The sequence below is a fragment of the Fusarium venenatum genome (genome assembly GCF_020744135.1).
Source record: "Fusarium venenatum strain MPI-CAGE-CH-0201 chromosome Unknown EDB82scaffold_2, whole genome shotgun sequence".
Lineage (NCBI taxonomy): Eukaryota > Fungi > Ascomycota > Sordariomycetes > Hypocreales > Nectriaceae > Fusarium > Fusarium venenatum.
Window position 1 is genome coordinate 7535524 of NW_027072130.1, and position 12397 is coordinate 7547920.

Below are 12397 nucleotides of genomic sequence, written 5' to 3' on the forward strand. Positions count from 1 at the left end.
GTCAGTATTTTTGAACTGATGAGCTCGGTAGCGATGAAAGATAACGCCATGCCATACTTGGGGCAGTATGGAAAACAGAGGACCCGTCATTATTCGATATAATAAATATATATTCCAGATCTACAATACTCATCTTATTGTGATTACATTGTTCGGTTGTATAAGAAGTGTGCCAAACGCTATTTGCAATGCCAATTTTACTTCTTCGAAAAGAAGGACATGATATTTCCTTGTCCCTTGGGTGCAGGCTTCTTCGCTTTTGATCCAGTGGATGATGCTGCGGCTGGTGTTGGGGCTGCTTTCTTTGCTGGTGGAGGAGCCTCATCCTCTGAGAAGGATTCCCAGCCTGGCTCTTGGATCGTGACTTGTAAAAATTAGCATCTTTATCTGTAAAGCCCATAGTGGCAACTTACCCATGTATCCCTGGTCGTCGAGGATTCGCTTCTTCTTCATAACTCGTCTCTTGCCCCTCCTGCGTCCATTACCAGTACCCGAAACCACTTCAGCGGATTCCATCTCTTCGTTCTTCGCCTCAGGTTCTGGCTGTGGCTCAGGTGCCTCCTCCATCTCTTCGTCGGCCTGTTCAGACTCCTTCTCAGATTCTTCCTTTTCATCCTCATCGTCATCTTCCATCATCTTTCGCAGTGCATCTTCTCGTTCCTGTCGCCTCTTCTTGATATCTAATGGATCGGCTGTAGGCTTCGAGTTTGACTTGGTCGCGACTATATCAGAGTCATCCGCCTCTCCGTCGTCAGACAGGACCATGGCATCATCCTCCTCCTCTTTAGGGGCAGGCTTAGTTTTAGCAGGTTTAGTCGCTGCTCTTGCAAAAGACTGCATAATTCCACCTGATGCCCCTCGCTTAAGAGACGCTGCTGGTTTCTTTCCACCACTTGGAGCAGGTGTAGCACCCTTGATTGAGGATGCTGCTGGTTCTTGCTTAGCAGCCTTGGTATGCTTTGTCTCTGGCGCAGCGGCAGATGCTTCCTGCTTGGACTTTGCGGCCGCTGCTGGCTTTGGAGCAACTGGCTCTTTCTTGACAGACTTTGATGAGGCTGATGCAGGTTGCTGAGGACGAACCTTTCGTTCTCTTCGTTGGGCATTCGGGTTGCTAATAACTCCGTATTTCCTGGATGCAGTAGTGGTGTCTCCGTCTATCGAAAACTCCGAGAGCTGTGCGGCAAGATCTACCAGGAGAGCGTGATCTTTTTGCGGGTGCAGTGCAAGGCTGTAAACATGAATTGAAGTCACTTGTTGGTATGCCGCCAGAATATCTATCGAAAGAGTCAGCCATCACTTTGATCGGCAAATGTTCATTAAGCTGCACACCTCTCAGCTCCTCTTCCCGCGCCAGGGTCAGGGTGGAAACTGGGGTCTCCTCTTGCTCGGGGATTGAGCTTGACATTTCCACATCGCTGTCCTCGTTGTCCAAATTTTTGGTACCATAAACCAGATAGGTCGCATGAACTGAATTGGCTTTTTGGGCATTCTGGTATTTGTGAAAGTCATAAAGCATTCTAGAAATTGTCAGATACTGTTAAACAACTGTTTTGCGGCAGACTCACTCCTTTGCGGTGTTGACATGCACTTCCAGAGTTCGACTTAACAGCCGATATGTGATCTGTGTTATATCAGTGGACTGAACGTGAGAAATGGAGGATATCACAAACCGGTCGCTCTTCGCTAAGCAGACGGTCTGCTAGAAACTTTCTGTACTCCTCCATCTTATATTGTTTGTGATGTTTTGGGGTGTATCGGAGTCAACTATGGTGAAGTCAAAAATACCGTTAGTACACTCCGCGCTTCAATGTTCGATAACAAATGATCCAAGAGTCGGCTATAGGACACCGTGGATTTACATACTAATTTCGTCTTTTATGTTTTCTGTCGCCAAGTTTTCTAATAGAGACTACCCAGAGGCCAGGTAACGAACGCGCCTGAACGCGAGATCACGTGTCAGCCTCTAAAGAACGGAAGGTGCAGCAAGCTAACAGTACAATATCCCTGTAGTGAATACCAGCAACCCCTGGTCCTTCACTGGCATCGTCATTTTCGACGTCGCGTCTTCAACGCGACTAATTTATTCTGGGTCCAGGATCGCAAATCGACCCCTGTACTATACCGGCGAATTCTAGTTGTCATTTTTGTCATACATAAACACCAGCAGACTGTTTCTTCTTATTAAACCTCACCGATTTCTCCATGTCCGCGCACAACGTCCCCGACTCGACAGACTGGCTCGCGACGCCTCTTAGTGCCCTTGCCGCTGTCGAGGGCGCATTGCGATGCCAAGTATGTAAGGACTTCTATAAGACGCCCATGATCACCAGCTGTTCTCATACATTCTGTTCCCTCTGCATCCGAAGGGCACTGTTGAACGACGGCAAATGTCCGCTCTGTCGTGCAACAGATCAAGAGAACAAATTACGAAGCAACTGGTCCTTAGAAGAGGCTGTACAAGCCTTTGTTAGCGCTAGATCGGATACTTTAGAGTTGGCGCGCAAAGGCAATTCCCAAAGCACGACATCAAAACGAAAAGCCACGTGTGATAATCACGACTCTACTAATTCGCCAGATGGCAAGCGGCTAAGGTCGTCGTCGCGATTACAAAGCACTCGTTCTTCAACCCGTCAGACGCAACAAATCAAATACGACGAAACTATCGAGGTGGCAGATAGCGATAGCGAAGACGACGATGAATACCAACCACAGCCAGGTGAGTGTCAAATCTTTCAAAGTTAGAGAATTTCTTCTAACCAATCTCAGACGATGGTCTGGTTGCATGTCCAGTCTGTCAAGATCGAATGAAGGACTGGCAGGTCTTTACGCATTTAGAAAGATGTACTGGGCCGAAGCCAAAATCACAACGGACTGTGTCTGGTGTTTCGAGCTCAATATATAGCCAGCAACGGCAACCTACAAAAGCGCCCGACCGGCTTCCCACGATCAACTACACTATGTTCAGAGACCAGGCATTGCGAAAGAAGATGGCCGATCTTGGCATTCCGAACCAGGGCCCCCGCAATCTACTTGAGCGACGACACAAAGAATGGATGACAATATGGAATTCAAACTGCGACGCTGCACGACCTAGGACGCGCCAGGAATTACTCCGTGATCTGGATGTTTGGGAAAGGACACTTGGAGGACGGGCCCCGACTACAGGGCAGTCTATCCAAAACGCGGCCATGATCAAAGACAAAGACTTTGATGGCGCAGCATGGGCCGCCAAGCATGACGAATCCTTCCAAGACTTGATCGCAAGCGCACAAAAAACGAGGCTTGAGGCAAAACAGAAGGCCGAGAAAGCGGCCAGAGAAACGGAGATGGAAAAGACTGCCAACGCACATTCCCAAGCGCAGGAGACAGAAGTTCTCCCTCGACGGCTGACTGGGCGAGTAGTCTCCCGTACAAGGGAACCATCAGAAGAAATTTATCAAATGCAGGAGCCACAGGCTTTGAGTCGACTGCATATTGAGCGAGAATTCCCTAATGATATAGGGGGGCCACTAGGAGAAGATTACCAATGACACTTCACCTATGGGTGAGGGTGCGCATTTGCAATGAGCTTTCGGGACGAGCGCCAACATCCCAAACCGGCCGATAGTAGTTCGAACATGGGCAAAGAATCACTATGTGCACATAGATAGGAGTTGGCTAATTTGGGTGAATAGACAGATGATGCGTGGACTGAGATACAATACAGTGATGCAAGAAACAGAAGCAACACAGATGCCCTAATGTATGGATTCTAACAAAGAATGACCCAATTTGTGCAATCTTAAGCTGAAACATAACGCCCCGAATACCCTACTACATTGATCATGTACACATATAAACCATTGGGTCAGCACTGACCCTCTTCCTCTTAATATTCTGTGTCGTTAGCATTCCCTATATTGCCAGGTTCGCAATTCCAGTCTCGGCAGTCGGTGTCTGTTCCTTTTGTCGGATTTCCTCGCTGTCAGCGGGCACAGTTGGAAGCTCGTCGAGTTTCTTTTGTGCCTCGGCCGCTTCCCGTTCCTCGCGTGCTTTCTCCTCTGCAACCTCTTTGGTCTTCTGCTTCTCCTCTTCCTTCTCGCGCTCCTGTGCCTCCATAGCCTCAAGCTCGTCGTCGAGTACGCCCTCGTCGACGACTTCGCCAGTTGACTCGGCCATGATGGCGCTGATCTCGTCTGTAGAGCTCATCTGTTCGCGCAGCTGATCCATAACCGCATCGACACGGTCTGCACCACCAACTTGCTTGTTAAGACTTGCCAGCGCTCCAGAAGAAGCCTCCATAACGTTGACCATCTGCACGTTGTCAGCGGCCTGTTCAAGCTTAGCAGCGACTTCTTCCAATTGGTTGAGGGTTGAATATCGGGTAGCCAAAGACGCCTCTGCGATCTTCTTGGACTTGAGAGCTGCGAGCGCTGCCACACGGTTTTTGCGAGTGACGGCATCTTTGGCTGTTTGTGAGAGTTCGTCGATTCGCGTGTTGAGGATGTCGGTTTGATGTTTGAGGTTTTCTGTAAGCTCTTTGAGAGATGCAATCGCAGCATCTTCCTTTGTGATGCCACCCTGCTCCCCAGACCCCTTGATCCTAATCGTGTTTCCGTCATAGTCAATGACCTCCTTATCTCGCGACAAAAATTTCAGCAGCACATCCAGATCGCTTTCTGTCAAACGTTGGTCCTTAACAAGAGCCGCAGAAAATGCCTTCTGGAACTGTGCTCTGCTGAAAACGCGATCAAATCTTGACACCTTGTCTGCCATCAGATCGCCCAACTCCTTTGCAGCGGTTTCCATATTCTTGATAACGACATACTGGCCGGTTGGCAGCTTATCGTCTCCTCTAGAAGGGTCTATAACGCCCAGTTGTCGCAGAGTCCAGCTCATAACACTCCATGGTAAGCCTGCCCAGCTGCTCTGATATATACTTTGTTGGGATTTCTCGAAGTCGTTGAGAGGTATGAAATCGCGGCCAGTGGTCGATTCGCGGACCACTGTTCCAAGAGCGAGCGGTTGCCCGAATTCTTTGTGTTCCAGTGACCGGAGCAGCGAGTCGTCGAGTTTGAGGACAAAATGATCGGGAGTCGACCCGCGATGGGATATCATGCCCTTTGCGACGAGATCTGATAAGGCCTGGCGCCAGGCAGAGATGTTGGCTTGGTAACCATCTGGGTTCAGGGTGCGTTGGGATCGAAAGTCGGAGTATCGGGCTGGTAATCGTGACCTGTGAGGCAAGTTAGCAAACATCGATATAGATTGATCGTGCAAGGTTGTGTTACCTGCTGAAGCTCGGGTCGTTGTGGATGAGGTAGTCTGCAAGCTCGCCCATGATAACTCAAGTTGAGCACGCCTGCCTGTATGCATGCACTCCTGGGGGATATCAAGGTTTGGGATTCCTTTGAACAAAACGGTCAAGAATTTCTTGGTCGTGGCTTTTTGCGTCGCAGAGTAAATGATGAAAGGATGGATAATAAAGGGGGATATCAAAAAGAAAATGACGACACTTTACTTTGGATGCATCCCGTGAATGTAAATCGGTGCAGCCCGTCCCGTCTGTTAGGCTTTGGCTGTTACCAGGGACGATGGCCCTTATAGTGGGGCTATTAGTGAATTAACAGGGGGGTCCGTTCGCTATCATTCGAACGTTGAAATCTTTCCATGAGCTGCTGGTACAAGACATAATGATGGATATTAATCGTGGTCAACCGGCACCTTGAATGGGCCCTATGCTGAGCATATAGTTACCTATATATGATGTTTTACATTCATAGATAATAGCATATCTCAACATGTTTCTCCGAAGAGTCGTTACCATACTCTAACACAGCCCAGGTTTAGTGATTGTTTGACAATCGGATCTGTAAGTATTGCAACGTGGACATGTCATGATGTCTTGTAGCAAAGAGTCCTATCATATCGATTCTGTTATAAGTCCAGGGCCGTAAACGGATGACTACGGCAGTCGACCTCAAAGCCGAGACTCCCTGCTACAACCCAAACTTTCGGTCTTCAAATCTGTGCTTCTTTCGTCACTTTGGCCGGGATAAGGCAACTATTTGAGCCCCTGATAGGTCAGAACTCAGACGCAGGTCCTCCTCTCGACTCCAATTTACTGGAGTAAGTCGATGGGTCGAATCGCGGGGTAAGAAAAGGCCGCTCAGGTTGTTCGATAACATTAACTGAACAGGTCTAGTAGATGCTGTAATTCCGTTTTATCATGAATTACCTATCGTAATTGATTATTAAATTCTGCTTAGCTTTTCTTCCTCAATGTCTTATCACGATAATTAAACTGTCCCGTTGTGATATATCAGGGACAAAGACAAGACTTGTAAATAACTTCATCTTCACAAGACCCTCATCGGTTACCTATCTATACCAGTCTGGGCTCCTCCTCCTTGTTTTGTCCAAAACTCTCCTATCATATTCGATCACACCATCCTCATCTTCCTTACATTTCTCCACCTTGCTCTCAGTCTTAGTCAACAAATGAATACCCGTCGGCTCTTCACTACTGCATTCAAGACCCTCAACGTCTCTCTTACAAATTCACATTCACTCCTTCCAATCTTCCGTCCCCTCCTCACACATCGCACAATGGCTTCAGCTGCTGCTAAACGTCTCACCGGCAAGACTATCCTTGTCACCGGTGCCTCCTCCGGCATCGGCCGTTCCACTGCTCTCGAGTTTGCCAGGACCGCACCCAAGAATGACCTACGTCTCGTTCTTACTGCGCGCCGTGTTGACTCTCTCAAAGAGCTAGCCGAGCAGATCAAGAGCGAGGTCGGTGATGGCGTTCAGGTTCTTCCCTTCAAGCTTGATGTCAGCAACTCTGCCGAAGTGAAGAGCATCGTAAACAACTTGCCCGAAGAGTGGAGGAACATTGATGTCCTTGTTAACAATGCGTAAGTAGTTTACTTGCAAAGATAACATGATACAATGGCTAATAGAAAGAAAAGAGGCCTTGTCAAGGGCGTGGCTCGGGCTCCAGAAATTGCTGAGGAGGATATAAATATCATGTTCCAGACAAATGTCACTGGTCTCATCAACATGACCCAGGCCATCCTCCCTATCTTCCTTGCCCGACCTGATGGTGGGCATGGCGACATCATCAATGTAGGCTCTATCGCTGGTCGGGAACCCTACCCTGGCGGCGGTATTTACTGTGCTACCAAGGCTGCCGTTCGCAGCTTCACTGAGAGCTTGCGAAAGGAGCTCATTGCCAGCCGCGTTCGTGTTATTGAGATTGATCCCGGCCAAGTCGAGACTGTAAGCTGAGCTCGGCCCCCGTAACTTACAAGAGTAACTAACAGATATACAGGAGTTCTCCGTGGTGCGATTCTATGGCGACAAGACAAAGGCCGATGCAGTCTATGCGTAAGTAATCCTCATAATTTAAAGCTACTCATACAGTAAACTAATCACAAGCAGTGGGTGCGAACCTCTCACACCCGAGGACATTGCCGAGGTCGTCGTGTTTACCGCGACCCGCCGAGAGAATGTTGTTATTGCTGATACACTAGTTTTCCCCAGTCATCAGGTAAGCTTCAAGCTCGACACTCAAATGGACCGACTAACTTTGGTGAACAATAGGCTGGTGCCGGTTCCATGCATCGAAAGGGGGCATAGATTACTTAGGGTAGAAATCAACGAACAATCATGCATCATGCTAGTCTTTACGTTGTGTGCAGGACAAATGATTTTGAATTGAACGCGATCTAACGCGTGGCTAGCAGCTATAATCAATGACTGACAATGAATCCTTAAAGGAATGCATTACGGAATGTTCGAAAATTTCTCTTGCCCATAACTCATCTGCCCCCAAAGAGACAGCAGACCAATATTGATCTTGAGTCACAGGCCTTCTAAGACCGAATAATTTGATATACCAGCGTTCCGTTAAGAACCCATTCTGGGATGAATCGGGCTCCTGCCGTCAACAAGTGACGGCACCACTGGGTTGCATTTTGCCATACCTCACGTCAAGGCTGGCAGACATATGACACGTCACATCACGCTGCAGTGAAGCTGAACCAGAAAGACCGGAAACCATCATCATAATTCATCACCTACTCTGCTTTTGCTCCAATGTTCCAAAATCGGAGGGCATACATAGCCAGTACAGGATACCGAAGGTTCCTTTCCCCAGACGCCTCGCTAAAATAAATAGTAATCATAAAAAACAACCTTGACGGTGTTTATCAGTACGAAGCCATCCGAACTGGCCAAGTAAAGTTGTGTAGCAACAGGTGATTGGCCAAGACCAAACACACGGCAATGCAACCGTGTCTAATCACCGTAGTGTTGGAAGAGAGGCGAGAGTGCCTCACCGTAGTGGTTACGTCGAATGGCTTCAGCGAGCAAGAAGGAGAGGTCGAGAACGACAAGCTTGCTGATGCTGCGAGCTCTGTCTTTGTCGATGGGAAAGCTGTTGGTGACAACAATCTGGTCAATGCACTCGCACGCTTGAAGTTGTTCCAGACTATCACCGCCGAACACGCCATGAGTGGCCATGCAGTAAACCTTCTTGGCTCCTCCCTTCTTCACTACAGTCTCGGCTGCAGCGATCCAAGATCCGGCCTTGTCAATCATGTCATCCACGATGAAGACGGTACGGTTCTTGACGTTTCCAACCAGGGTAATGAGGTGCTCAGCGCCAGGATCCTCGAAAGCATTGTCTTCCTCATCAGAACTTGCCGCAGCATCGCCAGATCCTCCAAGAGATTGGGGCTCAGGAACAAAGAACGAAGATGCATGAGACATCGTCATTGGGTCGTCTTCGACACTGCCGTCGACAACCGATCGATCAGGAGAAGGATAGTCATCCTCAACGATACGACCCTGGACCAAACGACCTTGCGTGACCTCAGACGCCTTATGATCATCGTAGTCCGTCTCGCCGTTGACCGAATCATCGGGTGATCCGGCAGGTGGTGTAGCGTTTGGATCCACAGGCTGGGTAATGTTGGAGTCGGGCACACGGGCGGAACTGTCGACTCGTGTAGGGGAGCCCTGCGAATTCGTCACAATTCTAGTGCGCGGAGGAGGGGTCTCCCTCTTAGGAGTGACGTCAGTCTCGACCGCGCGCTCGGGCTGCGGAGGTCCGCGATAGGGAACAGGGCGGTTTGACTCCAAAGGCGTCGGTTGGCGCTCGACGTTATGATCAAAATGTCTCATGATCATGCTGGCCGTCATGTTGCTTACACGCTTTCTATCAGTAGTGACGATACCGAAGTTGAGCTTCAGAGCATCCGCAAGCGATGTCACACGCTTGGTTCCTCCAGCATTCTTGGAAACCACGACCGCTTCGCGCCAGTTAGACACATTGTGACGGATCCATTTTGCGAGGATGGGCTCTGCATGTAGATTGTCGACAGGACATTTGAAAAAGCCCTGCATCTGAGATGCATGAAGGTCGACAGTGATGATGTGTTTAACACCAGCAACACCCAACAAGTTTGCGAGCATACGAGCAGTAATCGCACCTCTATGCGACTTCTTCTTCGATTGCCGACTGTAGGGGAAATACGGGAGGACGGCTGTATAAGGATAACAAGTAAGCCGATTGAGGTCTCAAACAGGGGAAGAGAACCACAAACCAGTGACTTTGTTAGCAGAGCCGCCTTTGCAGGCTGAGATCATGATGAGAAGCTCCATGATGGAATCATTGATGCTGGGGCTGCCGGACTGGACAACGAAGACATCCTTCTCTCGGACACTTGTCAGAATTCTGACGCTCGTTTCGCCCTTAGTAACCGGTTAGCTCAAAGCACGCAGTTGACTGACTGCCAGACATGGGCCAGGGCGAGTCGGTCCATCGAGAGTGTCGGGGCCGTGTGCCAAAGAAGGGTCGGGTCATGTTGAATAACCATGGCCACGAGGGCAAGGGAAGCTCACATTGGAAAACTGCGTAAGCTCAGCGCTGGCAGGATGCATACCCAAGTTCTCGCAGATTTGACCTGTGAGGACTGGGCATGAATTGCCGGCGAAGATCAAGGTGTTGCGCATCTTTACCAGCCCATTAACCGAAGTGTAAAGGGTGAGGTGTGGATGTGGATGAAGAAAACAGAAGAAAGAAGGATGAAGTGAAAGGAAACTTTTTAAAGCTTGCGCGATCCACTCTGGCAGGAGCTTTTTTTTCTTCGTCGCTTCCGTACAAGTAACTGTGTGAAGTATGATTTTCCGCACTGTAAATGACAACCAGTGGGACCATCTTCTAGTAAGATTAAAGAGGCTTTGTCCACCAGATTATAGCTTCTCCGTACTCGCATCACAGTGCTGCTACTGTATGTTCTCCCCGCACTCATTAGCCAAGCGGGGCATCCCGGAAGTGCGTCAGTCGCAATCTCCAACATTCGGCCGCCGAAATCCTTACTATGACTGTGTCGCAGTCAGTTTGCGCAAGGTGACATCTTGTGACTTCAATCATCGACAGGCTTTATTTTATGTTGAGTAACTTAAGCTGCCATACTTTAAGACCAAAAACCTTGTCGACGCGCACATTCTAGTGGAGATGTGGTAACTTCAGGAAAGAAAAGACTAAAAACCCATTCCTTTCTTCAACATGGGGATTCCTCGTCTTATATCTACCCTAGAGCCCTATGTCGTTCACGGAGTTCTCGACAATGAAAGTGTGGTCATTGATGGTCCTGCACTAGCCTATCATGTTCTTTACATTTGCAACAGGCATGAAATTCCTCAGCCGTCGTACAAAGTCCTTGGTGATACTACCATAGCATGGCTGGACGCGCTCATCGAACGTGGTGTCAATGTGTATGTTGTTGTCCCTCCTCAGCAAGTCGACATTCTCTAAAGCCCCAAACTAGCGACGCCATATACTTCGATGGATATCTCCCACCAGACAAAGAACCAGTTCGTATGCACAGAATGGTTAAAAGCCTTGATCAGTTAAAGAGAATTCATTCTACTGAAACCGGCGGCTACTTCCCAGCGTATTTCTCAACCCCTGATGAAACCTTGCCCACTCTCTTCTCTGCCGCAAGACCACCAGTAGGAAAACCGACGATACCACCCAGCTTTCATGTCCCTGCTATAATCGATGCTTTGAAACTCTCACCACGCTATGCAAAGCTTGTGCATCTCGTCCCAGGGGAGGCTGACGCATACTGTGCACAACATCTCTCACAGTCGGGTGGCACAGTCCTGACCTCCGATTCGGATTTAATCGCTCATGAGTTGGGAAAGGGAAGCGTCGTTTTCCTCCGAGATATTTATCTGGATGAGAATTCTCATCTCGCATGCGCGAGGTTTAATCCTACACATATATCTGAGAAACTCAAGCTTGCTTCCTCTGCAGAAATTTGTCGATTTGCATATGAACGAAAGTGTTCTCCACATTCGACTCTGCCGCAGCTCTTACAGGATTGCATAAAGCCAGTTGCTGATAAAACTGGATATACTGAGTTCTGTCGCGAGTATCTAGACCATGTCGTTGCTCCCATGCCTATCTCTGCTCATGGGACTCCGATACCGATTGACAATCTGGACCCAAGGATATCCGAGATGGTGCTACAACTGGCACAAAAAGATGATCAGATGAAAGAAGTCTCTGAGCCTAAGATCTTCCTCCCAATCTTGTTGGAAAACACACAAAGGGGAAGTGCCTGGGAGCAGAGCACACCAATCCGACAGCTGGCATACACAATCGCTCGTTGGCTCATTCCCGGACCATCCTCAGCCGTGCAGGAGTATCGCCGTGTCAACACCACGGTGCAAAAAGGACGACAAGCTATTATGCTATCCGAAGGAGAGGCAAGAACCTGCGCGGAGAGACTTACGAGGCTAATGGCCACGATCAAACTACGGACTCGGAATGATACAAATCTGGCATGGCATGTAATTTGTTTGGCCCAGGATATCCGATATTGTCACGAAGAGGGCAAACAGTCACACACACTGCAGACACTAGAGACGAACTCACAGAAGCCGCTGCTCAAACGGGTTTCTTGGGATACCATTCACTTCACGGCGCACCTACAAGCGGCCTATTACTCATTCCGGCTTTTAAAACAAGTTTTATCGCTTGGACAACCCAAAAAGGTTTTGCCAGAGTTATGGGATATGATATCGTCACTACCACCTCTAGCGGAATGCCCTGATATCAACAGTACGCTTGAATTGTTACAAAATAGCAATGAGACACGAATTTATGAAGCAATTGCCAAAGCTGTGCCGTTGCCCAATGTCAATGTGGGCGAAAAGCCGAAACGGACAGCGAAGAATAAAAAGGGAAGGATTACCAAGGAGAACTCGCCCAAAACGAAAGCAAGAGTCACAAAGTCTGGAACAAGGAATATGTTTGATCTTTTGTCTCATGATAATTGATGATGTGGATTATGATGCTAAATTCTACCGAGAGATTGAATACACCGCCACTGATCCTGTG

The 12397-nt window shown here is 48.6% G+C and overlaps 6 protein-coding genes across 6 annotated transcripts; 3 read left to right on the forward strand and 3 right to left on the reverse strand.

The window, feature by feature from the left end:
* Nucleotides 1-68: 68 nt before the first annotated feature.
* On the reverse strand, nucleotides 69-1886 carry EDB82DRAFT_188897 (DNA polymerase subunit Cdc27). Its single transcript, XM_025735966.2, has 5 exons — nucleotides 1671-1886; nucleotides 1566-1621; nucleotides 1330-1517; nucleotides 414-1274; nucleotides 69-364 (listed from the first exon to the last, which is right to left on the reverse strand). The coding sequence occupies exons 1-5, from the start codon at nucleotides 1722-1724 to the stop codon at nucleotides 198-200; spliced, it is 1326 nt and encodes a 441-aa protein (XP_025586619.2). The 5' UTR covers nucleotides 1725-1886; the 3' UTR covers nucleotides 69-197.
* A 150-nt stretch (nucleotides 1887-2036) lies between these two features.
* EDB82DRAFT_537161 (uncharacterized protein) lies at nucleotides 2037-3654 on the forward strand. The gene is made up of 2 exons (XM_025735967.2): nucleotides 2037-2716; nucleotides 2767-3654. Exons 1-2 carry the CDS (start codon nucleotides 2203-2205, stop codon nucleotides 3528-3530), a joined length of 1278 nt encoding a protein of 425 aa, XP_025586620.1. The 5' UTR covers nucleotides 2037-2202; the 3' UTR covers nucleotides 3531-3654.
* A 240-nt stretch (nucleotides 3655-3894) lies between these two features.
* On the reverse strand, nucleotides 3895-5320 carry EDB82DRAFT_476006 (Snf7-domain-containing protein; the record flags this gene model as incomplete). The annotated part of the gene is made up of 2 exons (XM_025735968.2): nucleotides 3895-5215; nucleotides 5271-5320. The coding sequence occupies 2 exons, from the start codon at nucleotides 5318-5320 to the stop codon at nucleotides 3895-3897; spliced, it is 1371 nt and encodes a 456-aa protein (XP_025586621.1).
* A 1268-nt stretch (nucleotides 5321-6588) lies between these two features.
* Nucleotides 6589-7620, forward strand: EDB82DRAFT_525344 (uncharacterized protein; the record flags this gene model as incomplete). Its single annotated transcript, XM_025735969.2, has 5 exons — nucleotides 6589-6896; nucleotides 6951-7260; nucleotides 7313-7368; nucleotides 7423-7531; nucleotides 7585-7620. 5 exons carry the CDS (start codon nucleotides 6589-6591, stop codon nucleotides 7618-7620), a joined length of 819 nt encoding a protein of 272 aa, XP_025586622.2.
* Nucleotides 7621-8280: 660 nt separating this feature from the next.
* On the reverse strand, nucleotides 8281-9999 carry EDB82DRAFT_430314 (phosphoribosyltransferase-like protein; the record flags this gene model as incomplete). The annotated part of the gene is made up of 3 exons (XM_025735970.2): nucleotides 8281-9530; nucleotides 9591-9738; nucleotides 9889-9999. 3 exons carry the CDS (start codon nucleotides 9997-9999, stop codon nucleotides 8281-8283), a joined length of 1509 nt encoding a protein of 502 aa, XP_025586623.2.
* A 345-nt stretch (nucleotides 10000-10344) lies between these two features.
* EDB82DRAFT_446317 (XPG domain containing-domain-containing protein) lies at nucleotides 10345-12324 on the forward strand (the record flags this gene model as incomplete). Its single annotated transcript, XM_025735971.2, has 2 exons — nucleotides 10345-10764; nucleotides 10818-12324. Coding segments are annotated over exons 1-2 (1716 nt in total), but the record flags the coding sequence as incomplete, so codon positions are not given.
* Between the last annotated feature and the right edge of the window lie 73 nt (nucleotides 12325-12397).

What these genes read in the sequence shown, in the direction of transcription:
- EDB82DRAFT_188897 (XM_025735966.2), bottom strand. Translation starts at nt 1,724, where the DNA reads ATGGAGGAGTACAGAAAGTTTCTAGCAGACCGTCTGCTTAGCGAAGAG. An exon ending in CATGTCAACACCGCAAAGGA is followed by an intron (nt 1,518 to 1,565) that starts GTGAGTCTGCCG and finishes GACAATTTCTAG; the next exon opens with AATGCTTTATGACTTTCACA. An exon ending in GCGGGAAGAGGAGCTGAGAG is followed by an intron (nt 1,275 to 1,329) that starts GTGTGCAGCTTA and finishes CTCTTTCGATAG; the next exon opens with ATATTCTGGCGGCATACCAA.
- EDB82DRAFT_537161 (XM_025735967.2), top strand. Translation starts at nt 2,203, where the DNA reads ATGTCCGCGCACAACGTCCCCGACTCGACAGACTGGCTCGCGACGCCT. An exon ending in TGAATACCAACCACAGCCAG is followed by an intron (nt 2,717 to 2,766) that starts GTGAGTGTCAAA and finishes AACCAATCTCAG; the next exon opens with ACGATGGTCTGGTTGCATGT.